This window comes from Rhineura floridana, chromosome 10 (genome assembly GCF_030035675.1).
Source record: "Rhineura floridana isolate rRhiFlo1 chromosome 10, rRhiFlo1.hap2, whole genome shotgun sequence".
Taxonomy (NCBI): domain Eukaryota; kingdom Metazoa; phylum Chordata; class Lepidosauria; order Squamata; family Rhineuridae; genus Rhineura; species Rhineura floridana.
Window position 1 is genome coordinate 39,073,126 of NC_084489.1, and position 26,606 is coordinate 39,099,731.

General features: G+C 39.7%; 2 protein-coding genes across 7 annotated transcripts; one reads left to right on the forward strand and one right to left on the reverse strand.

The window, feature by feature from the left end:
* Nucleotides 1-663: 663 nt before the first annotated feature.
* Nucleotides 664-11,477, reverse strand: CBX3 (chromobox 3). 3 transcript variants are annotated; one of them, XM_061587575.1, is made up of 6 exons: nt 11,390-11,477; nt 8,951-9,001; nt 4,211-4,353; nt 2,704-2,869; nt 2,021-2,115; nt 664-1,254 (listed from the first exon to the last, which is right to left on the reverse strand). In XM_061587575.1, the coding sequence occupies exons 2-6, from the start codon at nt 8,972-8,974 to the stop codon at nt 1,128-1,130; spliced, it is 555 nt and encodes a 184-aa protein (XP_061443559.1). In that variant the 5' UTR covers nt 8,975-9,001; nt 11,390-11,477; the 3' UTR covers nt 664-1,127. The 3 variants fall into 3 exon arrangements, with proteins under 3 accessions (XP_061443559.1, XP_061443558.1, XP_061443560.1); XM_061587574.1 differs by lacking the exon at nt 11,390-11,477 and adding an exon at nt 10,618-10,708; XM_061587576.1 differs by lacking the exons at nt 8,951-9,001; nt 11,390-11,477 and adding an exon at nt 10,618-10,785.
* On the forward strand, nt 10,780-26,280 carry HNRNPA2B1 (heterogeneous nuclear ribonucleoprotein A2/B1). 4 transcript variants are annotated; one of them, XR_009758233.1, is made up of 13 exons: nt 10,780-11,066; nt 15,474-15,584; nt 17,723-17,869; nt 18,540-18,750; nt 19,831-19,932; nt 20,020-20,100; nt 20,336-20,398; nt 21,996-22,115; nt 22,679-22,801; nt 23,866-23,948; nt 24,790-25,025; nt 25,298-25,402; nt 25,999-26,280. XR_009758233.1 is itself a non-coding variant. In XM_061587571.1 (11 exons), exons 1-10 carry the CDS (start codon nt 11,028-11,030, stop codon nt 23,925-23,927), a joined length of 1,059 nt encoding a protein of 352 aa, XP_061443555.1. In that variant the 5' UTR covers nt 10,781-11,027; the 3' UTR covers nt 23,928-23,948; nt 24,108-24,593. The 4 variants fall into 4 exon arrangements, 2 of the variants coding, with proteins under 2 accessions (XP_061443555.1, XP_061443557.1); XR_009758234.1 differs by lacking the exon at nt 24,790-25,025; XM_061587571.1 differs by lacking the exons at nt 24,790-25,025; nt 25,298-25,402; nt 25,999-26,280 and adding an exon at nt 24,108-24,593 and having other exon boundaries at nt 10,781-11,066.
* Nucleotides 26,281-26,606: the final 326 nt, after the last annotated feature.

Genomic DNA, 26,606 nt, shown 5'->3' on the forward strand with positions numbered 1-26,606 from the left:
TTATTGCAAAACTACAAGGAGGTAGGATCATTCATACCAGTTCACTTATAATTCAAACTATGCCATGCAAGAATGGCTGTAAAGATCTTAGACGTTACTGTAACATGGACAGTAGTATGGCCCCAGATCAAAATTTGACTTCTGATTTCACCTGGCACTTATGTCAAATCCTCCTTAATCAGCCTATGCACTCAACCTATACTTGCACACAGAACCTTCTCCCATTCCTGTTCTCACCTGGCAGCCTTCCCAAATCTGCTTCAGAGACTTGGGGGAAAACCCCAGAATAGATTTAGGGGCACATGGGGTGAATCTATTGCACAAGCATAAATCTTAGCGCTAATGAAACTACTTAGTGCTGCTTTGGATAGCAGCCCAAGTCTGGATACTGTCCTTCCAGGAACTGAGAAATTCAGCATTGTTCATGACCCAGTTGCCACTGGAGGGTTGTATGGCTGTCTGAAATTAGTTTTAGTTTATTCTGAGGCACAAGCAAAAACAAACAAAAACTGTGGGAGAAACTGTAAGGACTTCATGCAAGATCTCATAGCAGTAATTTTGCTTGGGGAAAGTCGTGTCTGTCCTTATTAGAGGATACTATTAACATAAAATAACCTTCTGAAGACTCTTAAGCTTCCCACTGTTTAGAAAAGAACAAACAAGAATATAAAACTATTTTATTGATAAGTGTTCACCAGTATTTACACTGAAGTAAATAATATACAGTCTGCACTTTCAACTTACTACAAATTTTTACCTGGTCTCTTTAGAACCAAGTAGCCACAAATACTAAAAAGAATGTCTTATCGACTGAAAGGACTAAACTGGGGAAGAGATGCATGCACAGCAGTTGTATAGAGAGCTACAAAAACACTTGTGAGTTTGACCAACCTGCAATTAAGATTTACTATTAACTATCAAGTTTTATAAAACACTTTACCCAATGCGCAGGGAGCAGTACCAAATACTCTCCTGTAATAAAACAAAACAAATAGCATGTTTTTCTTTCTTTTTATGCAAAACACATTATTTTAAAAATAATCAAACAGAATGTTGAAGCTTTCCACATTTCTGATAAATCAAAATCAAACATATATAAAAAGGGGGGAGGGGAAAAATCCAAAGAATTATTGCGCTTCATCTTCTGGGCATGAGTGCCAAGTTAGTCTTTCTTCATAAAAAGCAATTACAATCTGAGGGCATTTCACATTAGCTTCTTTGGCCAGCACCAGGTCTGCTTCATCAGAATCTTTCCTGTTTTAAGAAAAAAAAACACCCCTAATTAACAGTCACTCAGGGCTTCATGAGCTTGAAATCTGAAGCATCACTACTATGCAGATTTATTCAAAGGATAGCCTCATTTAATGTAGTGGAACTTTATTCCCAGGCAAATGTGCACATGATTACCTTAGATTTATCTTCAGAAGAGTCAAAGGAGTTTCAAGAATTTCTGCTCTAATCATTCAAAGTTTGTTAATGCTTATTTGAGAAGCCTGGCCAGTAGCAGCTCTTTATGTCCCCAATAAAGGGGAAAAGATACTATTCCCACTTGTAATAATATTTAAGTAGCTGTCCAATGGGTATTTCATGCCATCAGTAGTCAATGGCAATTGAAATGGGAGATTTTTGAAAGTAGGTGCCAATGCTGCAGTTGTGCTGTAATTGGGACTTAACCAAAACTATTTAAATAATCACACCTGAAAGTCCAGTAAAAGGAAATGCTAACAAGAATGGTGGTTTAAGTTTGATAGATCTGCTAACACAATATGGCTAGGGCTCTCTAAAGTTTAACATTATAGTGAGCCTAGTATTAGTTAGTTTGGTATTAAACAGCAGCAATTGAAGACTATCCTGAAGTCTAGGGCCAGAACTATGAACATTTACACAGAGGGAAGACCAATCCCCAACAATAGTCCTTACATCCTAGTTGTCTGTTCATAACAGAAAACTTCTATTTTTTATCAAGGTCAATCCAAGACACAATCTGGACTGCTACTGGAATTTACATTCCACCACTTACCATTTCATAAGAAACATAAGTTCTCCACTGCTGTCTGTGGCTCCAATTATTCGCTCAGGGTCAAGACCTCTTGCAAATCCCCTAGGTTTATCAACCTGTTTGATTAAATATTTGATCACATTTAAATATCTTCCAACTATCATAAAAAGAATCACCACATAGCATGGAAATCCCCTCAAAGGGCTTCCGAATGTCAGTAACAAAATTAAGCCAAGCTTTAAGTTCTTTCACTCATCTGTTGATCTATATCACTTTCGAGAAACACATTGATATCTTCACAATAGTCATATTTTCTGAAGATCAGAACACATTTTGGGAAATGTTTCAGACTGAACATTCAGTATGAAATATTAAGGAAGTTACCAAGATGCAACTCACAAGTACAAGCATCCTACAGAATTGGACCCTAAGAGTTCTTGAACCTATGGTCCTCCATATGTTGTTGTTGTATTCCAACTCCCATCAATAGTAGCTATCATTACCAAAGATCATGACGATGGGAGTGGCAGCCCAACAATATAGAGGACCACAGGATCAGCATGCCTGGTGCACATGGTTCTCCCAAATCTGTATTGTATCCTCCCAATTCCACCAGATACAGGGACTTCAACCTGGGCCTCCCTGACTTGACACTATACCTCTTTGATATATTTTAAGAGAATGTCAAACACAATCAAACTTACAGAATCTCTTTTTTTCTTTGATTTACTGTCATCAGACTCACTATCTGAGAGAGATTTTCTTTTGGCACCATCTGTTTTTTCTTTACCAGCTTTCTGAGAGTTCAGAAAAGCTTCTATTAACTCTGGACAATCCAAGTTTTCTTCAGGCTCCCATGTGTTATCAGCACTGAAACAAAATTCATGAAAAAGAATGGAAGTAATTAGAAATATGAATATGGACCAGTCTTGAAGTTGAACAACCCACCCTAAGGTATTAACAAAAAACAGCTAAATTGTGCTCAGTTACTAGAACACTAAAGTCACATTTCTCCCTTACCTAACTGCATGCAGACCAACTGCTACAACAGGTTATGGTATGAAGGCACGTAAGGCCAGCACCCTGTTGAAGCTAAGTGCCTGGATGGGAGACCGCCTGGGAACCACATGTAAGCTGCCTTGGATTTCAATCATGAAAAGGCGGGGTAGAAATGTAATAATAAATAGATTGCTACCACTTTTGTAAAATACTTCCAACCCACATGTGCACCATTGTTTAGGCTTAGGATTATGGTCCTAAAGCCTGAAAAACTGCCATGGGTTACCCAGCTGTATTAAACAGAGATAGTAAGGTTTGTTACTATTATTACTTCAGTGTCCAAAAACAATAACATAATCAATGTTATGTAAGTCAATTAAACCATGTAACAGGTTAAGTTCAGTGAACATGCAGAACTTCACATGAGAACAAAGAAAGGTTTAGGAGGTTTCTAAACTTAAAGAGAGTTTCTGGTCTTCCACAGAGGTGTGTGTGTGAGAGAGAACTAATATCTTTCTGTGCTCAGTAAACTGGATTTTTTTTAAAAAAAAACCTTGTAATACTCACTTGTCTACATTGCTATTTATAGCAAACAAGTAGCAAGTTTAGTTCATAGAACAAAGCAAGGTCCTATGAAAACAGATGTTCCTTAATTATGCATTACTGCTGAGACTATGTTACACTTTGCACAACCTTGTAAAATGGGGGGAGCAGGAAGAGGGCTTTGCACTCAAAAGGAATTAGTTCCAAATACGCTAAGATGCATTTTCAACAGGATTTTGAAACTGATAAAAAAATAGTAGTAGTTTATTTTCAAAATGGAAGATTTACAAAAATTTTCTGGAGAAGTAATTAATGTGTATTAACAAAGAAATCAGCATGGGGCTTGACCACATCAATTTTAATTTCTAGTTTAATCAGCAGCTTCTGGATTAGTTACAGCCCAGAGCTAAACGCCATATATTGCCTACACATCCATGGGCTGGAAAGAGGTGCACTACAGCCAGAGCTATTTAATTTTTATACTGCAGCCCACACAGCTAAACAGGCAAACCACAGTTTTACAAGGTAAAGTAATTCTTTTTGGCTAGGTAAACCTATCAAAATGTTTCCAGCTATATAAGTCTCTTCTACACTCACACCATGGGTGGATTTATGTCCTACACCCCCAATTAAGAACTGATAAAAGTAGTTCTGGATGAAGCTCCTTACTCAGTAAATCCCTTCCATTTCAAGAAGTACTCAACCTTGCCATTAACTACACGCCGGTCCAGGACTTTTTCCACAACAAATTCTTCTGGTTCTGCTTCTTCAACTTTTTTGCCTTTGCCATTCTGCTTTTTACCCATTTTATGCTAAAAAACACAATTATTTGAAAGAGGCATATTTTAATAACTATATTGCAATTCAGCTCTTGGTCTACAGGATTTAGCTCTTCAAGGAAAATTTCATATTCCATTCAGTGAGACAACCGAGAACATGTTGTTGTTGTTATTTTTAAAAAAGAGCCCTTTTGGGTGATACAATAAATGCCAACTCTCTCATGCAATGAATCTGAAATCCATTTGTTCTAAATAGGCGCTTGCCATTCCCTTTATAAGGATAAGGCACTGTGTAAAAATAAGAACAAATAGTTTGTGGGAAAGAACACAAAAGATAGTAAACTCTTTGGCTGGTACTCAAAGGTAGTTCTACTCAGAGGAGACCCACTGAAGTTAATAGACGTGATTATTAAGCCTTGTTCTACTCTGAATATGACTTAGTTGAATACAACTCCTACAAGCTAGACCAGTAGTCTTTAACTTCTTTAGACTAGGGACCCACCTTTAACCGAAATATGCATTTGAGAACCCATTTTTTTTACCATATATTTGTATGGTGGTAGTGCTGTAGGAATGGGTCCCAACCCATCAGTTGAAGACCAATGAGTTACACACTCTGTATGCATTAACAGCAATGATAATCAACAACAATCAACAGCAACTTGGGCATTTTTCAGATGCTAAGTCTGAAATATTTCTTTAACAATGACATCCATGCATGATTTCAGCTTCCATTATGGACAGCCGAACATACTTGTGCAAAAGCTTCAGTTGCTCTTGATAAGCTAGGTAGAAACGTCTTCACTGACACAAACGCCTATTGCATCGGCGGAGCTTTTATAATCAATCTAAGCACATTCAAACAAGACTGAAAATGACTTAATTTAAGCTCCACTTAACAGCCAAACATTATTTAGGTAGCAAAGTATTACATCCACATCATCCTCAAAGCATTCCAACTTCAATAATGCACAATTTAGTATGAAAGGATTATTTTTCCACAATTCCCCTATGCATTGGCTTGAAACCAGTATATTAGTGTCATGTTAGAAGTGCAGCAGTTCTGTTATAAGTCAAATGCAGAACTGTGAACATCACTTTGGAAGCACTCCTTATGGAGGCATTCAAAATAGCAAACATGAGGAAATCATGTTGTATAGGTGATCTTCACAAATATAAACAACCCTGTGGGAAAACTAGATTCAAAAAACAACAACAAAGATCCAAAAATCCCAAGGTCTATAAACTCAATGTCGTCATACTTGTTTTTCTTGACTGCCACATGACAAATTCTTTTTGATACTGAAGTGAGTTTCAAAAACAGTTTGAGAGTGATACAGCATGGGAAAACAGCAGGGTGGAAATGTAAAAAAGTTATTACAAGCACCTTGCAAACAAGCCTAAACAGTTCTTTGGATCCTGACCGTTACTTAGAGGTAATTTTAAATGTCTCGCCCCTTCCAAGTACTAGTAAGATTACCAAAAGAATGTTTCCAGAAATTAAAACTGTTAGTTAAAAAAAGAATGCTTGGGAGTTGTTTCTTCTCTAACAATGGGAATTTAGAAGAGAATCTGAGACCACCAGAATACTTGTGTGATTACATTGTGATCTCCTCTGAAATCTTTGGAATAAAGCACAAAATAAATCTAAATAGTTTTATAAATACATGCATGCCACATTACCAATTAAGTGTCTGCATCAATACTCCCCCACATTAACGTATTTCCCACCCACCTTTTGAAATTCATATATATATATATATTACAGCTGCTCATTCATGTCAAATCTTGCATATGTAGGGGGTGCATACACCAGTTTGTCAAACAGATCTTCAGTATTTTCAGCTCTTGGCAGAGTGTGGGATGCAGAATTCATGCTCCTTCCTTAGGAACCATGCACAGATACAATGAGTTTTCCATTTTCAAACTGTATTCTCACTTAAAAACTCAGTGGCAGATCTAGATTTCGTTCATGTATTTTTAAAAAGTCTCAAGTTATTCTCACACATTCGATGTAACGGTTAATATTTATGCATGCTAATAACAATGGCATATTTCCTTTCAGTCTAATAACATAAGGTGTAGGTAGAGATGTGTAAGCCTATAAAAAAGCCTTGAGAATAATGCGGGGGGGGAATATCTGTCTCCCCTGTGCATCCCCCCCCTAATGGAAATATTAAAAATTTTGGAGAACAATGAAAAGCCTCCTCTGGAAAAAAAACCACCTTGGAATGAGTTAAATGCATTAATACTTAGGAGGATGCAATCCTGTGTGTGCTCACTTGGGACTAAGCTATATTAAATCAAATGGGTCTGTCTTCTGAATAAACATGCATAGGATTTGTAAATTTCATAAAGATGCCAAACAACAATTTTATATGCTTATTTATAATTGTACATTTTATGTTCTTAAAACAGTAACATAAGTTTAAATAAGGAAGCAAGTATTGCATAACACGTATATATACATATATATACACACACACAAAAACGTTCAATTTCCATTCTTTCAAACAAAAAAGAAAAACATTTTTCTCCATGGCTTCAAAATTTCTGCATCTCTATGTGCACATCTTACAATAACAGCTACTCAGCACTGTTGAATTCTCACTGCCACCTGAATTAAGAGACCATTTCTCTCTCTCAGAAACTGCACATGACAATACCCCTAACCTGCAATCCAAAACATGTCTACTCACAAGTACCACTGGATTCAATGAGACTAACTCCCAGGTAAGTGTGTATTGGATTGCAACCCTAGTTCAGTAGTTCCTAAACTATGAGCTAAGGGGCAATCTTCCATGCTTGGTGGAATGGAGACGGACACAGGAATCATTGACCCCCCTCCTCTCTCTACCAATATATGGGCAGCAGCATACTGGATTAATGATCATAGGTTCCCAGCTTTTGGCTGGCACCCTTGGTCATCTAGAAAAACCCAGGATGAAAGGACCTAGTTCTTTCCTCTGAGGTTAACAGCAAATCCATGCATACGTATGCGGGAATAAGGGCCATCAAAGTCAGTGGGACTTACTTTGGTGTAATTTGGGTAACTTGAGCTGTTAGTACCTGCACTATACTTCTGTGTGGGGTCAAAAATGATCCCTAGCTCTCTTTCCCCAGGTCTGAAAGAGGGTGGGGTCAAGGTCCCCTGGAAGTGTTTTAGAAGCCCAGTGCAACTGCAGGGACCCTGACCTGTCCCACTTCTAGTTCTAAATAAGGAGGGGGAAGCAGGAATTAATTTTGGGTGCTAAGTAGCCAAGGCACTCCGTGTATGTCTGTAACTCCCCATGCAAATAATTCCAGCCTCTCCCTCCAACTCCAGAGGGAAAAAGCTGGGTCTCATTTGTGCAGTGTGTGATGCCAGATACATCTTGGAAAGGTACAGCCATTCAAACAATCATCGTCAAGTAGGATATGCAGGGATCTTTCCTATAGTTGTATTGAGCTCGCAGGATATTGAAAGACTATCCATCATACTAACAGGTGACACAAGCACAGGAATTCCCAGAGATATTCTTACTTCTCAGAGGTTCATCCTTGACTGAACTGACATAGGTAACGATGGGCAGGTCACAATATTAACTAACAATTTTTCCAGAAGCTGATCAAAGAAGCATATATTTATCATTTTAAGTGTAAGAATGAAGGGGAACAGTTAACTCAGGAAGACAAATATACCTTATCCTTAGCCATGCATTAAAGGGCTCTGGCAATGAGGGGAGAGCAGGGTCCTGCTTCCTCTGCCCTCCACACATTAGAGGACAAAGGTCTGTAAGCAAGAAGCCTGCTGTACTGGAGCAGGCTCCCCATGCACAGGGTTCTGAATCACAATGGACTTCATGAGTACAGCAGGCTCTTCATGGTAGACCTTTGCCCTCCAATGTGTAGACGCTTGCAGAGCATCAGTGGAGGTAGCATCCTGAGCCAGTGTCCCCCCTTTCCCGCTTACAAGATTCTAATAATGCGAGGGCTTTAATGTCTGAAAGGGCCTCTTGTGTCCTAAGCATCAATGTTTGAAAAACACAGCCCTTCTGAAACAAAAAAACTCCAACTGTGACCTTATGTTAAATGTTTTAGTATGTATTTGCATGGAATCAAGGTCAGTGTTATAGTTAAATCATCATCTGCAAACAAACCATGATTTATATATCTGCTTGTTGGTACAATATAATGTTACTATACCTGGAAGTTTACCTTACAACTGCTAGATGCTAAGATTCTACCACATGTCTTCTTAAATCAATTGTAATGTACTTCCCACATGACTATTTCTTCAATGAAACATTTATCATTCCCTCCCCATCACAGAGGTGAAGAACTGAAACATGTATTGAGCAGGATTCAAAAATAGAATATATTGCTACAAAAATTAGTGGCAAATCTATTGAAACCAGAGCTTACATGCTTACTATGTTAGTCATACTCAGGGTAGTCCAAGTGAAATCAATGGGTTTACTCTGAGTATGTTAGTGGGGTATCACCCACTTTCAGGATCTGGTATTTTTGGTAGAATAATGCTGGGGAGGGGAGATGTGGATGTATCTTTTTACACAGAGATGCCAACTTAATAAATCTGAAGAAATATGGTGGTAAAAGCCTTACGTATTTTAGGTGGTCAAGAACTTACCAATGTAGATTTATTGGTGGCCATTTTTATTGCAGACTTGCTGAGCTTTTACTAGAAAAATGCATGACAAAAGGAATGTTGCATTACTCAGAGAAAGGCATCTCAGTACAAATATGGTCCTTCTATCCAGGTGATGGGGAAAACTATATTTCAAGTATATCAATAAAGTATGAAGTTATACCTTCATTATGCTAGGTATTATTTGGAGTTACAATTACTTACAAGACATGACATGCCTTTTTCACTAGTCATATATCAAACATTCTAAGTTAGTACTAAACAAAATTTTAAGAAATTGTTACTTTGAAAAATCCTAAGGCAACAAGCTATAATGAAATAAAACCTTCAACTGTAAGGTACAATATTACAGAATCCTGAATCCATCAGCATGCGGTTAGATCAGTGACTGATGAAGCCATTCAAGAAGATTCAGGAGTACAGGCCATTAACCTGCACACATATACTATATAGGTAATCTTAAAATCACCTTAAAAATGTAATTCTAGACATAAATTCCACAATAATACGTTTTGCCAATTCCCAAGTATAAATACGTAAGTAAAAAGCCTTCACCTAACCCTACAGTTTGCGTTTTCTCCACGAACCTATGAAACCAGCATCAGACCTGAAATTCAGCAAAGCAAGGAAGAAAGCTAAGAGTTCTCATGCAATCCTGCGTGGTTCCCATCTCCTTGCAAGAGATGTAATATTAGTCTTTTTCAGACCTGGCAAATCGTGCTTCCATTTAGAAAAAATGGAACGCGTGTGTAACAAAGGCCTGTTGCAAAGAAATGAAAGCTAAAAATAGATCTTAAGCAAGAGGCAGATGCGCAAGGGCAGAGCGGGCAGGCATGAGGGAGGAAAGCGAGCCCAATTTTGTCTCCCATCACGAAAAGTACATAAGATAAAGATGTAGAAACAGTTGCGGTGGAAAGGTCCGTATCAGCACGTCGTTCAGGAAGACTCCCTGTCGCCACCACTCTTCCACGAGCTTGAACAGACACCGCCACGCTTTGCCCCCATCTCCAAGCACAACGCCACCCATCCAAGGCGCTAAAGGTTAAACGGATATATTTTAAAATGTCCACGCCTCTAATCTCTGCTTTGTTCGCGGCTTGCGCCCCTTTCCTCCTTCACCCCTTCCTGCTGGGTGTTTTTTATTGGGGGGGGGGAAGAGAAGGGAGGAAAGAGTGAGAAATGGCCTACGGCTACAGTCCCCATTGCACACGAACGAGAGGGTAAGGCCCAATGAATTCACCCAGATTACAACTTCAGTAGAAAAGGTGGAGAGAGGCTACTGGTCTGAGGGTATGCGTGGTCATCCTCCCCCCTCCACCTACAAACAGCAAAGAAAAAAGGGGGAAAGGCCTAGTTGGGAAAAGTCGGGAGGCCGCTCTATGAAACACTTGTGGGCTTTTTTAAGCTTCCTCAAGGGACAAAGAACAGGCGGCGGCAGCATTTTTTTAAAAAACGGAGGAGCGGAAGAGGGGAAAAGAGGCCGCGCCGGGGTATTTCTCAGTTACATAAAATGTAATCCTTAGTCAAAATGGAACACAGCCACCCCACCCGCCCTGTTTTTTCCTTCCTATCCTATTATGAACGACGAGTTACGAGTAAACTGAAGGGGGGGGAAGGGATAGAAGAAGAAGAAAGCGAAATATACGGACTTCAATGGTGCTCAGCTGCTCCGCTCCCCCGAAGTCTCCTAGCTCCCGGCGCGCACTGAAACAGCAGCAACATCTGAGGGGGCGGGGAGAGAGTGCGAAGCGGAAGGGAAGGTAGCGGTAGCCGCAGCCAGGGCGGGAGCAAGGAGGGGGTTGGGCAGGGCTCCCACAGCGCCGCTGCGCACAGCAATCACCAAACACCGCCCTCTTTCGTTCCCGCCCTTCTCTGCGCCGCCGTCACCAGCAGCACAGTCGTTAAGCCGCTTCACACACTTCTCCTGCCTCCTCCGCCTGTAGAGAGGGAAACGCCAGCCCGAGCCGAGACAAGCCAGCACTCTAGAAAAGAAAAATCCCAACAACAGCAAACCCATTCGCCTTCTCCCTTGTTTCGCTTTCTTTCTTACTGCCCGAAAATGCCTCGCGGAGACCGGGAGAGCGACTGGGTGAGTGAGGTAACGGACGGCGTGGCTCAGTAATGGCCGATCTTTTTACACCCCATTGTGTCCTTACTGGGTTCCTCGCGGGCGGGCAGTCGAGCATCCTGAAAGCCAAGGGTAGCGAGAAAATGGCGGGCGTGGGGAGAAAGGGGAGGGTTGAATTCGATCCCTAGCGGTTTTTTGAAATCTTCTGAGAAACCGAGTTAAAGGGGCTTAGGTGGGAATTAATGGCGGGTGTTGTTTCACGTTTAGTTACCCTTTGCCTATAAAATATATATTGGAACCACCTATTATATACGAAATACGAAAACTATAAGGAACAGGATTTTTTTTCCCACCTCAGGTTTCGGTAGCTAAGAAACGCTTGAAAAACAGCGCGCCCTTTTATGCAGTTTCCGCCGCCAGCATTGGTAGTTATACTGGTTTAGAAATCGGGGGTGGATGGGTCCTTGGTTAATTATACCCCTTTTTTGGCGCGATTAGTCTTCGTGCATCTTCGGCAATTTCCGGAAAACAGCGAGGGATGGCTTTGTTGCCTTCGACTCTTCCGGAAATTACCGAAGGGCTTACGTTGGGATACGAGTACTTTCCGGAGGTATTCCGGCCGAGTCCGAACAACGCGGGCTGAGTCCGGAAAGACCCGAAGGGAGCCCTCGAGATGACGATGCGTATTTCGGCTGCTGTCAGAATAAATAAATAAAATACTTGATTTTTTTAAAAAAAATACTTTCTCCCTGAAACGGCTTACGTTAGTCCAAGTTAACGACTATTTAAAGAAAAATAGTACAATGAAGAAATAGACTTTTCTGAATGCATTATTGCTTACTCCGGTATATTGTGACACTTTTATGATTTCACGTACTTATAAATATCCCTGAGGCTGTTTTTGGAGAGGCGAGAACGATGTGTGAATTTTTAACTACGTAAGAGTGAAGGCCGCCATTATCAAAAAGACGGGATTATATTCTCAAACTGCATTACGCAAAACGTGTTGCAGTGCGTTAACGGTTGAAGCTTAAGCTCGTGTGTTAGGTCAATTCGTATTTTCCGGATTGCGGTGTGGTCGTGCCTATGGCTAAATGCGGCACAGTACGCCATTAGCGTAGATCTTTAAAATGACGCAGGGTCCGTTAGTTGGAAAACACTTGGTGGCGCAATTGGCGGTACTCCGTGTCTTCTACCGAAGACGTTAGTGGGGGGGGAAGGTTCTGGAAGGGACGGCGGCAGTTGAGAAGGGGGAGGAGGAGTGGCGGTTGAGTAGTTGCGGCAAATTCGGGACGCCTACATAGATCTAGGAAAAATTATGGTCAGTAGTGTCTCCATTTAACGGCAGTAGACTCTCCGTATGGTAAAGAAAGGAGGGAAAGTATGTGAGGTCACGAACCGCGTTCGCTCGCTCCCTCTCCCTAATTTTTAGCGGGGAGGGGGAAGGAGAGAACGCGCTTGCGCAGTAAAGCAGAATAATAAAGCCTGGCTTGGCCTTCTGGGAACGCACCCCCTCCCGGGGGTGCTCGGCGCCATTTTCTCTCCCAGCCTGCTGTGCACGTAGGCTTCTTGGAGCCGTCACATGGCGGAGCCATGGGGGGGACGGAATAGGTCAAAGCATTCTTAAGTTGTTGAAGAGTGAACAAGGGTTAGAAACTCGCTTCTGTCGTTCTATTTATCTGATGTTTAGAATCGTTCTGTTAAAGGCTATAAATCAGAATTTGCCTCAGCAGACATGTTGTCACTTATATACTCGATCTTTGGGTCTTTACGACTTAAACGCCATTAACCACTGTCCTTATAACATCTCACAAACAAGGTTTGTTTGTTTTTTTAGAAATACTGCAGCTTGCCTTGGGGATTTTTCATTTAAGCAATCCCGTATTTCAGTACTTACAAAAGGCAGATGTTGGTAATGGTCACTAGTGAAAACACCTTGCTGATATCCGCTGATGTTAGCTGCATTTTTAGGTACATAACTGTAGAGATAAATTTCATAATTAAAAATAATTCCATGGTAGTAGTCTGCGGGTCAGTAGCAATGTAAAAATGCAGTTTCAGTGGCTTTTCTAGGACTAACAACCTGCTTGCACAACCCTTATCCCTATTTGGCTTGAGAGCAAGTAGGCAAACGGGTTTTTTAGGGATTGGATGCAGAAAATCAGTTTAGAACAAGGTTTTTCAAAGTGGTCAGTGAACCACTGATGGGCCATGAGATTCATTCAGGTGGTTCTCAGTGTGTCTGGATTTGTGGTTGAAGTTGTGTAATGCTTATTGTGGATAATGTGATAGATCAATCACAGGGAATATTTTTTTCTTAACTCCTAATTTTTAGCTGCAGCATCTAAATGCACATTCTGCCCCAACCTACCAATTTTGGTAGTGGCAGCAAAAAGAGAAAATGCAGTAGATGGAGTGTATTTCTCAAACTAGGATGGGGATCATCCATGAACCTCAACTCACTTTAAAGAAGTCTGCTCATTTCCTCATCCCCAAGAGCAGCTCCGCACATGCACAGTATGTGTGGGAGCGGGTGTTAAAGAGTGAGGCTGTAGCATGCAAAGCTGGAGGGGAGGAAACGGGTGACAGTGGCTGGCCGAGTGTGAGAAGGAGGAGGAAACAACGGGAAGACAGGAGGCAAAGGGGATAGCTGGATCGAGGTGGGAGAGAGGAAAGAGGCAGCACCTCTGGGGGGGGGGTTGCTGTACACTATTACCCCTCCCCTTCACACACTTCACATGCCAGTCCTGCCTGTGAGCTAGGAAGCTTTGCCTCAGACTTCCAAGGGACAACCACCTTCTCTACCTCAGAAGAACATCCTGGTATTGGGAACTGGACATCTTGGTCTGTGTGCATGGATCTCTATGCAGGGGAGAAACAATGCAAAATTGAGTAAAGATGACCAAGAGATGAAGCGGTGGGGGGAAGAGTTTCCTTACTCTGAGGGGAAAGGTGTGGGTTGAAAGAAATTAGAAGAATAAAAGGTTAATATTCCTTAAATTGGAAATGGAGAAGGGGACCAGACAGAAAAGCTGTTAGAGGTAGTGAATGTAAAAGGAGGAAGGATGAAAGAACTTGTACGCTATTTCCTCCCCACAGACAATCAGTTTGAATTGTAAAAGAATGACAGATGAACAGAAATACTTTGGGAGGGGGATATAAAATAAATCTCCATTTAAAGCCTCTAGATCACCAAATTCTGGCTAAAATGGGGGGGGCAAGGCATATCACCATCAGAGCTAATTTATGTTCTTAACTGGAGGAAAGGTGAACTATGGAACTCCCTGCCACAAGGAAATAGCTGTGACAAAAAGTTTAGCCATTTACAGAGAGGGAGTACATATAAATATATAATCATGTCAGCAGTTGATTATTCAACTCTCCATCTGCCTGTTTTGTGACTGGCTGCCCCTACACCACCATTTTGTTACGTCGGGCTGCAGTAATTTTAAGCCCTCTCAGATGGGCCCTGGGGATAAAAGCATTGAGAACCCTTGGACTATCATCTTTTCCATTACTAAACATCTGTATAGCAATAGCTGAAATAGCTTACATAGAAACAATAGAAGCGGAGGTTTGCTTGTAGGCTGCAACTGTGTTGCATACCTAATAAGCGTACAGAAGAGGGCCAGTATTCCTTGTTGCAGTTTTGAGAAACCACAAGTATTTATAGTTTCAGCATCATTGTGAAATGGGAAAAATATCCAAAACTATTTGGGCATGAAGCTTTTCAGACTCTTTTCTTCTGTGGGTTTCAGTATTCAAAGTCACAGTAATTCTGTTGCAGTTTTAGAACGAGATTTCCTCACTCCAGAATTTTGTTTCTCTGCCGAAGGGAAACAGATTTAAGTCAGGCCTTCATTTGGCTGTGCAAGTGACCTCAGCAGGGTTCTCTAGAAGGGGACAGAGAAAACATTACCTTTTGAGGAGGTTACTTCTCTAGACTAAGAGAGGGACAGAAGTTCTGAATGTTACAGCACATGCTGATCAGAGTAGTTTATTAAGTTTTAAAGAGCTTATCAGAATGTTAAATTGTGAGACTACACAAAGGTCAGAACAGTCAATTTAAAAATTTTTCTCACCATACCTGGAGAATCTTGTATAATTCTCAGTTCTCAACATCTGTAAATAATGAAACAGATTGGCCAAATCTGTTTTCCAGTTGAGATTAATATCTGGGCATCTTCAGTAAACAGCCAGTTCAAAATGGTTTCTTCTCCTTTCCTGGCGAACATCACACATAGAACTTAGATTATATTCTTTTATATTATATATTCTATTATATATTATTATTACATTATATATTCTATTATATAGTCTGTCGACTGATGTGTTTGATGTGAATAGAAAATATAGTGTCCCAACTATTTTTGGAGTGATAAAATCTAGTATTTATGAAAAAAATGATGTTATATTGCTATCTTTTTGTTTGATTAGAGGGAAAAGGAGCAGTTCCGCAAACTATTCATTGGTGGCTTAAGCTTCGAAACAACAGAAGAAAGTTTGAGAAACTACTACGAGCAATGGGGAAAGTTAACGGATTGTGTGGTAAGTTTTGTGCATTAATTTTCATTTGTTTTTAGCTAACTTTAAAAAAGTGGTTTAGGCACTCTCATCATTATCACTTTTCACTGAACAGTGCTCTAAGGGGCAGATTTTGATATAGTGAAATTCAGGGAAATTGTGTTATTTGTACTAACAATGATTCTTCGGGCTTTGGGTATGGCAGCAGATTAATATGGAAATAAATGACACTAGATTGTGGTTGTCAGTCTGCTCCTATATGTACCCAGGTGCAGGAGGAAACATGAAACTAGAGTTTGGTTCATAAACAGCTATAACTGTCTTCTAGCTTGAGTAGAAGAGCGAAGACTCATCCTTGGTCCTGAAATTTGAGAGAGACTGATAGTTATTGTTAAGGCTTTGCTCAGCCATAAGAACAATTGGATAGTGTTAAACAAGGTCTGTCCTTCCTTGCAGGAAATGGCACTTGTGTGATCTTATCATAACCTTAGGCCTAGAATCTCTTCTGATAAGGCACCTGGAACATGTCAATTTTTGTGGTTAAGACAAAGGAAATGATATTTTTGTGTAGTGACAGGTTGATGTTACTAAGCTTTCCTGGTTTAGCTATTGATCAATACGGAGTGGTTTTTATTGTAAAAACATATAAGAAACATATGGTGTATAACTTAGAACATAGGTTGGAATGCAAAGGGCTTGTTGACTATTTTTTCTTTGAACATAAACACCTGTGTCATGTTGCAGTTCGCTTTATCTCCTTGGATTGCCATGTGGTATGACAGACTTCTATTTGAGAAATACAAATCAACAGCCCCCTTGCATATATAGAACTTGAGCTATGAAATTGTACCATTGGGTTTATTTGTGGGATGTTACAGTTTTAAATCTGATGTTATTAAAAAGAATGGAGCTGCAAGCTGCTTTACTCTAAGTATAATATATCTTACTTTTCACCACTTGTAAAAATCAGAAAAATAATTTTTGCTGTTTGATTGTGTGCATATATTTTCAAAGTTTCATTTATCATATTTTTCACTTGGTGCAGAAGATTTAAGAATATGAGGATCAACCTACATGTTTTGTGGTGGTGGAGTTAGTGGTAAACTAGTGAGCAAAGTCCAGGTCGTGGCCCTTCACAGCTGCTTTGCCTTAAGTGGAAAAGTGGCTGGTTTTAGCACTTTTTTTTTTTAAAAAAAGTGTGTCATAGGGAAATTAGAAGTCGGGGCTTTGGCAGCAAGTTGTAGGAGCCTGGACAAACTTCATATTTCCTAAGAAATAAGAGGCTCCTCTGAGTCCTAAGAGTGTTTCTTGTTTGGCAAACAAGTCAAACACAGTAGCAATGCTATCACAACTAATATTGTTAGATCGAAGATTTGCATCATTGTGAATTGCCTATTTAGCCATTTTATTTTAATGCTTTAAAAAGTACTTCACAACCCCCACCCTGGGGTTGGAGAGATCGTGTTGTAGGTTGTTTTTCTGACTCTTCTTTAGGCCCTGCTGATTTACAGCACTGGTCTGTGACACCTTGATGTAATTTTTCATTTTATATTTGCAACACACTATGTTGTAGGTCAAAGGGTGAAGAACCTTTGTGGCATTCCAGATGTCTTGGACTACAATTTGTATTATCCCTGACCATTGGCCATGCTGGCTGGAGCTAAAGGGAGTTGGAGTCCAGTAACATTTGGAGGGCTACAGATTAGTCACTCCTGTTGTAGGCAGTACTGTATATTGGCCAACCTTGGATACTGCCTCAGTGTGAGCTGTAGCTATTTCCAGGCTCCTCTTCTATGGACTATTTCTTTACTCAGTTATTGGTTCAGACTTCAGTTCTCAAACCACATTTTTCGGGCTTCAGTTGTGTGTCTTTTTAGCAACTGGTTAGAATTACTATTAATACATTGGTGTTAGAATTTCAGGAATAGTACTCCTGATCATATTAAGTGGTATGTCAACCAAATTGCATCATATCATTCAAGATGTGCTTGTTAGCAGATATGGATAAGCTAAGAAAAATTGGTCTTACTAAAAATGCACCATTTTGAGTTATGTGAGGTTTTTTTACATCATTGCTTAGCCTTGTGATAGCAAAGTGGGGTGTGGCAATAATTGTCTAGTAATTCAGAACTCAGTAGTTGAAATTCATATTTATCTTGTAGGTAATGAGAGACCCTGCAAGCAAACGCTCACGAGGATTTGGTTTTGTAACATTCTCTTCCATGGCTGAAGTTGATGCAGCAATGGCTGCCAGACCTCATTCCATTGATGGAAGAGTAGTTGAGCCTAAAAGAGCTGTAGCCAGAGAGGTAAGCTTTGTTTGCAGGTTGGGAGGTTTTTATTTCTTTTCCTTATCTCTGCCTCTTAAAACAGAAATTTATAATAGTATTCAGAAAACATTTTTTGCTGCTTGTTGTAACTGTGAGTTGGAAGACATATGGCCACTGTGTCAGGCCATCCACCAGCATCTTCTTAACCTGTGCTTAGGTGTAAATTATATGTGGAGTTACTTTTTGTGTCAGGTTTCTGGACCCAAGCAGTTTATAGAATACTGGGCATATTAGATGTATTCATACAACAAAAGTCAAGAAGCTAAGTTTAATACATTTGATGATAAAAATTTACAGTTGATGTAGCATAGTCCTTAAGAGATAGTATTATGAATCTGGAAGCTTCCAGTTGAAATCTTAATGCAGAATGCTTTGTCCCAGGACAGTAAAACAATCTCACAGAGTTGTTCTGTGTTATATTGTCAAAATTCTAGCAATATCAGAAAAAAGACAACTGAAAAGTTCCTTAAATAAATAAAAATAACTCTCCTCGTACTTTTTAGTGTCAGTTTCTCATAGTATTATTAAAATGTTCTGATACTAACTGCAGAAGTGGAAATGGACACTTCTACCATTTTTTTAACACCAGCAAGTAGAAATCCAGTTTGGGTGGACCAGCAACTAACCTCCTAATTTTTATTTTTTTAAGGAATCTGGAAAACCTGGGGCTCATGTTACTGTGAAAAAGTTGTTTGTTGGTGGAATTAAAGAAGATACTGAAGAACATCACCTTAGAGACTACTTCTCGGAATATGGAAAAATTGACACAATTGAAATAATTACAGACAGGCAATCTGGTAAAAAGAGAGGCTTTGGGTTTGTAACTTTTGATGACCATGATCCTGTGGACAAAATTGTATGTAAGTAAAACATTATTAGTAATCTTTGTCACTGTGACGTCTTTTATGTACTTGTGATTGGACCTGGTTCTATATATCACTATATCAGCAAGTAAGCTATTTTAGGATGTAATGCAACCAGTGCAGGATGCCTATTTCACTTTTATAAATACATTTTTTGCAATTTGCATGCATTATGCATGAAATGAAATTGGTTGCCAATTGGGACTTACCATTTTTATCTCGCCTTGGTAGCCAAGTAAAAAATTGTGATTGCCAGATTACTGTCCTGCGAACTTGGCTGATGTAGCAGAAGATGTGTTTGGATCACTTCTGAATAGTGGCAACAACATCTGCTGCCACCCTTTCCTGAAGGAAGGTGTAATGGGAAGCATGCCAGCTTTGGTAATTGCTTGGGGAAGGCGCAAAGTGCTGAACAACAAAAACCACACTCTTCTGCCTTTCTTGCAGGAAAGAGTGGTGAGGAGTGCTGGCTTTGATCACTGTTTGACAAAGGTTCTTGAAGCAACCTTATTTCCCTTTTCTGCTCCAGAGCAGGAAAGGGGGGGGGACGACAGGCGTCTTGCTGGTTTGGCTCTGTATAGTCATGGTGCATTGAGCCAAACAACCCCTAACTTTGCTTCCGAGCTTGAAAATGAGGAATGTCGGGGATCACCTTACAACTGCCAAGATTATTGGTGTTCACCTCTGCAGCTGCAAGCTTGGGAAGAAGGCTGATAGCCCATCATGCTTTCCAGAGGGCAGAGGCATACTCCCCTTAGCAAGCATGGTGAGCAAAAATGTAGAAGCCTGGCTGCAATCCTATGCATATTTTTCTGGGAGGAAGTCTCAGTGAATGTAGGAGAACGTCTGAGTAAACATGCATAGGATTGCATTGTAAATCTGGCCCATAAATAATTTACATTTTGTTCTAGTATAATTTGACTGAAGTTAGTGTATTGCACAAATAAGAATGAATTCCATCCTAGTATTGTGGTCTTCATTGCTGTTTTCTCTCATTATGAAGTGAGACGGCTGTGAAGAATGTCATGCACCTTAAATTTGTTGTGTTTTCCCCCGCTATCTTGTTTGTGATTTCAGTGCAGAAATATCATACTATTAATGGTCATAATGCAGAAGTAAGAAAAGCTTTATCTAGACAAGAAATGCAAGAGGTTCAGAGCTCAAGGAGTGGGCGAGGAGGTATGTTCTGAATTGCATCATACTTTGGTTAAATAGTTTTGAAATAATGTTGTAGATAACTTAAGCTGATATATAAAACACTTTCAGGTAACTTTGGCTTTGGAGACTCACGTGGAGGTGGTGGAAACTTTGGTCCAGGACCAGGAAGTAACTTCAGAGGTGGATCTGGTAAGTCAGTTCAACACTAAGTCCACTTCGTTGACTAATCCATTATACTTTCATGACCTGGAGTTCTATAAAAATAGGAGGTGGTACTGCTGAAAGTAAGCAGCCCTGCCAGCAATGGTGTTTCTACTTTTCCTCACGTGACTATGAGTGGCGTGACTGACAACTTCTTTTTTTCTGAAAATTAAAAAAGAATTATGCTAGGCAATTAATAGAGAAACAATTTTATTTTTAACAGATGGCTATGGAGGTGGTCGTGGATTTGGCGATGGATACAATGGATACGGTGGGGGACCAGGAGGTTAGCCTCTTAAATTAATCTGTTTAGGAAGATGGAGCATGTGTGTGTTCTCTAACTAATAGTGGAAATGGTGCAAGTTGTCTAATTTTCTTTCTAGAGTCTGGTCTAATTGGTTTTTAAATACTCAAAATTTAGTTGCTATCATATGCTCAAAATCCACTCTAAACCATACATATGTGCTTGTAATTCAAATAGTTTTCATTTGGAACCAAATCATCCCTCCAAAATACCAGTGGGGGGAACCTCTGGCCTGCAGGTCTAATTAGGCCCACCAAGCCTCCACATTTGGCCTGCCATGCTGTTTCAGCCATGCCATGCCCATCTGCCCTATACTTGACATATATATAGGTAAAGATGTGGGGTTTGCAGGCATCATCAGTCAGTTAATCTGTGGTGCCTGCAAAGTCCTGTGCCTTTGTAAGGAGATTGTTACCATCTATAAAGCTCTGTGCCTATATCCAAACTGCATGGACAAAGGAAAGTCACCTGACCTCATTGTGACATCAGCTGATTGACAGGTGGGCATTCACCTTTAAAGTTTAATTGGGGAAGTAAGGATCTAGCCTGTTGACTGCATCCAGTTCCCCACTCCTATTCCAAATGGGGTCCAGTTTGTTTTTATTTGAATATAAAAGACACACACATAATTCCACTTTGCAATAATTAAATAACATGAATGTAATTGTAACAAGTAGCTTACAGGGTAGGATCACATCTGAATAGCGTTTCTGTAAATCCAGTTTGTTTCTGCATAGTAGGTGAAAAATAAGCCATAAGATGAAGGCCCTTTTCTCAGTCAGCAGGGCAGTTGAACATACAGGAACAGGTTAACTACAGGAGGCAGAGTTAAACTTTTTGAAAAAATGTTAAATGGTGGCCAGCCAGAAAGTGAAGTGGTAACTTTCCTCCAGTCTTGACTCTGCCTTCAGCAAGATCACAGACTTAATCTCGTTCTCCTGTATCTCCAGAAGGGATTTGGGGGGGGGTGTTCTTCCAGGCTCAACACAGCTCCCTTCTTTTTCTAAACCTGCCTGACAGTGACAGGGGAGAGGAGGAAAGGGCTGATTTTACAAGCGCCAGGAGGCGCTGCAGCATGGAGGTAGCCGGGAACTGTCCCAGGCCCCTTTCACACTCCATAGTGGCCTGACTTCTTCAGTGGGGAAAGAAGCAGCTTAGGCGCAACCAGAGTGGTGCATCCAGTGCTTAGAGCAACCTTTTCAGAGGTAGCTAAGAATAGTTCCAGGGCCTTCCCATGCTCCACCATGGCCTGCTCCCTGGCAGAGAAAACTGTCCATTCAGTTCAGGCGTGGCAGGACTAGCATGCCTAGTGCCTACATTGGCTGGAGTACTATGTAGCAACTATCTGCTTTCACACATTCTACTGTAGTGTTTCATCTTGTTTTTTGACTTCATGGTATACTGCTTTTCAGGGGAGACTCTCACGATATGAAAGTCTGTTCCCAGCAAAAATTCAGAAGCCCGCTGCATGTACACTTTTTTTTTTAGGAATTTTCATGATTGCGGCCACAATATCTATGAACATATCAGTTCAACCCTGATATAAGCTGCATGTTTACTGAGTCTTACTTTACAATAGGTGGCAATTTTGGAGGCAGTCCTGGTTATGGAGGTGGAAGAGGAGGATATGGTGGTGGAGGACCTGGATATGGCAACCAGGGTGGGGGCTACGGAGGTGGCTATGACAACTATGGAGGAGGTAATATTTGAAGGAAATGGAGTGCTTGAACTTATCCTTAGTCCTTTTACTTGCTCATATAAAGATATCCTGTTCTGTTGTAGAAATTGACTTGTGTGGATGGCAGAGCATGTATCTCTTTAAGCCAAAAGTTGATGTGAACTGCTTTGGGGAACTTGCTTTGAAAAAGCAAGACAAAAATATATTTGAAATGAGAAGAAAAAGGTTTTTTATGCTATTGGATAATAACAAAGTTTTATAAAAGGTGTTCTGATCTGAAAGCAGTTGTATAGCCTTAGCACATTAGCAGAAAATTATTGCAGTCCATGTAACAGTCAACAATATTTGTTGTTAGTTACTGTGTTTATAGCATCTCATATAAAGTGCTTTATGTTGAGCTGCTTCACATGTTACATTTTTCTTGTACAGGTGTATATGAGTGCAAAATGAAAAGTATATTGTATGTAGGGAAAATGTATGAAGGGTGAAACATGTTGGCTTAGTGGAAGATATGCTTTGCATAATATCTTGTATCAAAAGCGAACATTTTGGTTATTGTGCATAAAATGTTTTTGTTGATTCAGGCAATTATGGAGGTGGAAATTACAATGATTTTGGAAACTACAACCAACAGCCCTCAAACTACGGTCCAATGAAGAGTGGAAATTTTGGTGGAAGCAGGAACATGGGGGGACCATATGGTGGAGGTAATGTGTCTAAATGAAATAGAAAAGTCTCCCTGTTCCATTAAAAAAAAAAGCTCTTCCCACAAACCCTGGAGTTGCCTTTGGAAGAAGAGGGACATTGCCCTCTTCATTAGCATTCCAGTGAATGATGGCGGTACTGACTAGTGTCAAAGATAGTGTATGAGTTTGTGTCCCACCCCCACAACTCCCAGTGCATGCTTTTTCCTTGGTTTTAGCAGCTGTTCCCCTGCAAACCACTTTGCGGTGATAACAGGCACTGAAATTTAAGGGGGAAAAGTTTGATTGTAGCAGCACCTTGCTGCCTGCTACATCTTTTGGATTTCAAGGGACAAAAAACCCTGATAAATTTGCAGCACTATAACAGGCAGGCAGCCACACCCACCTGTTAAATTTGGCCTGCAATGCAGATCCAGATAAGGATCTGGCCCATGGAGCCAAAAAGGTTCCCCATTCCTGCCCTATACAACTGACAGTCATTCATACATAGTAGAAAGTAAAGAGGTAACTTACAGTTGAAGTGGGCTGTTCCCTGTGACAGTGATTAAGAATCAAATCTGTTTCTACCTGCATAGCTCCTGTTGAAGGTCTGTTATCTAAATTGTAGCAGAATTCTGGGAATTCTTCTATTTTTATAGATTAGTGTTTGGACTGCAACTTCCATAGTCTCTTACAGTTGGCCACGCTGGTGGGGGCCGATGGGGGGGAATCATTCTAAAACATCTGGAGGGAAGCAGGTTTGGGAAACTTGGCATAGATACACAGATAGATATCTGTCTGCCATTTGAAAAAAGCATGATACTGTGTTTGTGGTGATACGGGATCTACGGCAGGAATGTACTCCAAAATTTGTGTTGGTTAGATTTTATTAGATCTGGTGAACCCTGTATTTTTTATTACAGCTGATTTGATTGAAAGGTGTTGAGAACACTCTTCCACTGTTGTGCCAGTCAGTAATTAATTAATTTGTGGGATTACATTTAGGCTTAAATATGGGATTTTGATGCAGCTTGAGAATGGGCTGCCCATTTGTGTTAATTTTTTGTTTTACATTTTAACCAATACAGGAAACTATGGTCCTGGAGGAAGTGGAGGAAGTGGGGGATATGGAGGGAGGAGCCGTTACTGAACTTCTGTAAGCTTTTCATGGGTGAGTGTACCTTTTTAAACTGCTGAAATTGCAGTTATGTTTGACTTTAGCTGCAGGGGTAAAAGCTTTTTAGGATATTATCTTTCCTTTAAAAACAAAAACTGGGTAGATGGATAACTTCATAACCTATTTTTTTACTCTTTACTTCTGTTGAAACAGGCTTCACTGTATAAATAGGAGAGGATGAGCCCAGAGGTAACAGAACAGCTTCAGGTTTTCGAAATAACATTGTTAAGGAAACACTTATCTCAGTCATGCATAAATATGCAGTGATATGGCAGAAGACACCAGAGCAGATGCAGAGAGCCATTTTGTGAATGGATTGGATTATTTAATAACATACCTTTACTGTGGAGGAAGGATTGTAAAAATGCCTTTGAGACAGTTTCTTAGCTTTTTAATTGTTGTTTCTTTCTAGTGGTCTTTGTAAGAGTGTAGAAGCATTCCTTTGATAATGTTAAATTTGTAAGTTTCAGGTGACATGTGAAACCTTTTTTAAAAAAAATTTCTCAAAGTTTTGAAAAGCTATTAGCCAGGATCATGGTGTAATAAGACATAACGTTTTCCTTTTAAAAATTTAAGTGCGTGTGTAGAGTTAAGAAGCTGTTGTACATTTATGATTTAATAAAATAATTCTAAAGGAAATGTTGTGTAATTTTAGATTTATTTAAAATACGTTGTGAATTAAGGCAAGGAGTGGGTAGTAGAAGGTCCCACAAATACTACAAAGTCATTGTTGTACATGTAAAATGCTGGTCAGATAATGTTTTCTGTAAATCACCAGGTTTAAAATACGTAGATAACGTAAGGGATATCTCTGCAAGGAGAAACACCTTTTTAGATCTTTTAGATGCTGCTTCTTCAATGGCAAGGAAAGGAAATATCCCCAGCGAGGTACTCTTCCAGGGACACAGGTCTAGTGCAAGAGAACTCTTGAGAACGGCACTAAGTTCAGCCAGTCTTAAAAAGCTGTGCTGTACTTCTGCAAAGCTTTAACTACAGTAGTTTTATAAGGATGCCAACGAAAGCTGAGGGTGTAGAGCAAAATAGTTCTAAGCTTCAGTTAAACTTCTTTAGGTAAGATCCTATTTATTTTTCCTTTCTTAATATTCCAAAAACAAGAAACTAATACTATATGACAGTGTACTGTTTCAGTATAGTGGTTATATTACTAGTTTAACATAGCAATGAACCAAGTTAACAATTGTGATTGAAAAATTTAAGATCTCTGTTTTTGCTTATTGGGGATGTGGAGGGTGGGTTGTTTGTTTGGTTTTTGTTTTGCTATTATATTTTCATTTATTTTAACTCCAGCTGCTTAACCTATCTTTTCCCCTACTGGAATCTAGCTTTATGCATCATGGACAAGCAATAGATCTGCTGAGCAAATGAACCAGCCAAGTGTCCATTAATGCTTTGCAAGGGTCCCATCCCTGCTATGGTTAGTTAAAATGGTATGTTGCAGCTCACTTACATGGTATAATTTTGTGGTTTTATCCTTCAATATTAATTTTTTTGAAAGTCTATGAACACTTTAAAGGTGGATAGAAAAATAGGATAGTTGTGGGCGTTCATTGCAGCTGAAATCTTACTGCTGTAAATAGTTACTGTATTTTCTGAAGATGTTATTGTAGAACTTAACATGTAGGAATAATTTAAGTTATTTATGGCATTCATTCTTGTGTGAGTTGTATACAAGAAATTTAATACATGAGATGGGATTTTTATGACTTGCTAATTGAATTTGGCTAGGATGCTAATGTGTTTTTTCTTATTTGTTGATGTATTTAATATTGCATTCCTCTGCCATTATTTAATACTGTTTGCTACGATTATATCTGCAATACTTAGTATTGGTTGATATTCATAGACTTATCAGCCACAGCTTTTTTGGCTCTAATATTTGTCTTTTAAAGTTTGTACAAAAAAAATTGTACACTAAAAAGCCTGGATTTGCCTCAACTGTGGCTTTATAGCCGTTTGCTGAAGTTTTCCTGTAGGTGAGGTGTACATGATAAACCTCTTCAGATACTTTCTTTTTCTTTGGCAGGAAGGTGCCAGGCTGCAGGTAACTAATGAAGAAGTGGTCAACCACAGAAACTTCAAGAAATAAGATTTTTTCTCTTCACAAAATAGATGGTTTTGCTGGTTTATAAAACCGTTTTAGGTTAAATGAACATTACTGCAGCCTACTGTAATGCTTTTAAATATATATATATAAAACTATAGCAACAACTTTTTAGAATTCAATCTGGCTAGGAAATCAAGATTAATGTTGAAGATAGATATTGTCATATTTTTATAAGTGATAATAAACTTTTATACAAAAATATTTCTAGTCTGATAACATTTTAATATTTCATGCACAGTTAAAATCTAAATCGGTTTCTTCATGACACCAGTCTAAAAGGTGGTAACTCTTCAGGTAGCACATAGTGCCTTATTGTGTGATACCACAAATGTCCAATTTGGATGCTGAGTTATGATGGATATTCTACTACTGAGGCTACTGAGAATAAGAGGAAGAGGTATCAACATGCTAGGGAGAACCTCAAAATATTCAGGGGGGGAAATCCTAAGTGGGTCAACATCCCCCCCCCGAAAGAGCCCAGTGTGAAATTTTGTGCTCAGTGACTTGCAGGGGCTGGGGTGGAATGT

Bases quoted from the DNA above. Each gene is read 5' to 3' on its own strand.
- HNRNPA2B1 (XM_061587571.1), top strand. From the start codon at position 11,028: ATGCCTCGCGGAGACCGGGAGAGCGACTGGGTGAGTGAG. The intron at 17,870-18,539 runs GTAAGCTTTGTT...TATTTTTTTAAG, and splicing joins AAAGAGCTGTAGCCAGAGAG to GAATCTGGAAAACCTGGGGC. The intron at 22,116-22,678 runs GTAATATTTGAA...TTGTTGATTCAG, and splicing joins CTATGACAACTATGGAGGAG to GCAATTATGGAGGTGGAAAT.
- CBX3 (XM_061587575.1), bottom strand. From the start codon at position 8,974: ATGGCCACCAATAAATCTACATTG. The intron at 4,354-8,950 runs GTAAGTTCTTGA...TGTGTTTTTTAG, and splicing joins CCACCAATAAATCTACATTG to CATAAAATGGGTAAAAAGCA. The intron at 2,870-4,210 runs GTAAGGAGCTTC...ATTTTGTTTCAG, and splicing joins AAATGGAAGGGATTTACTGA to TGCTGATAACACATGGGAGC.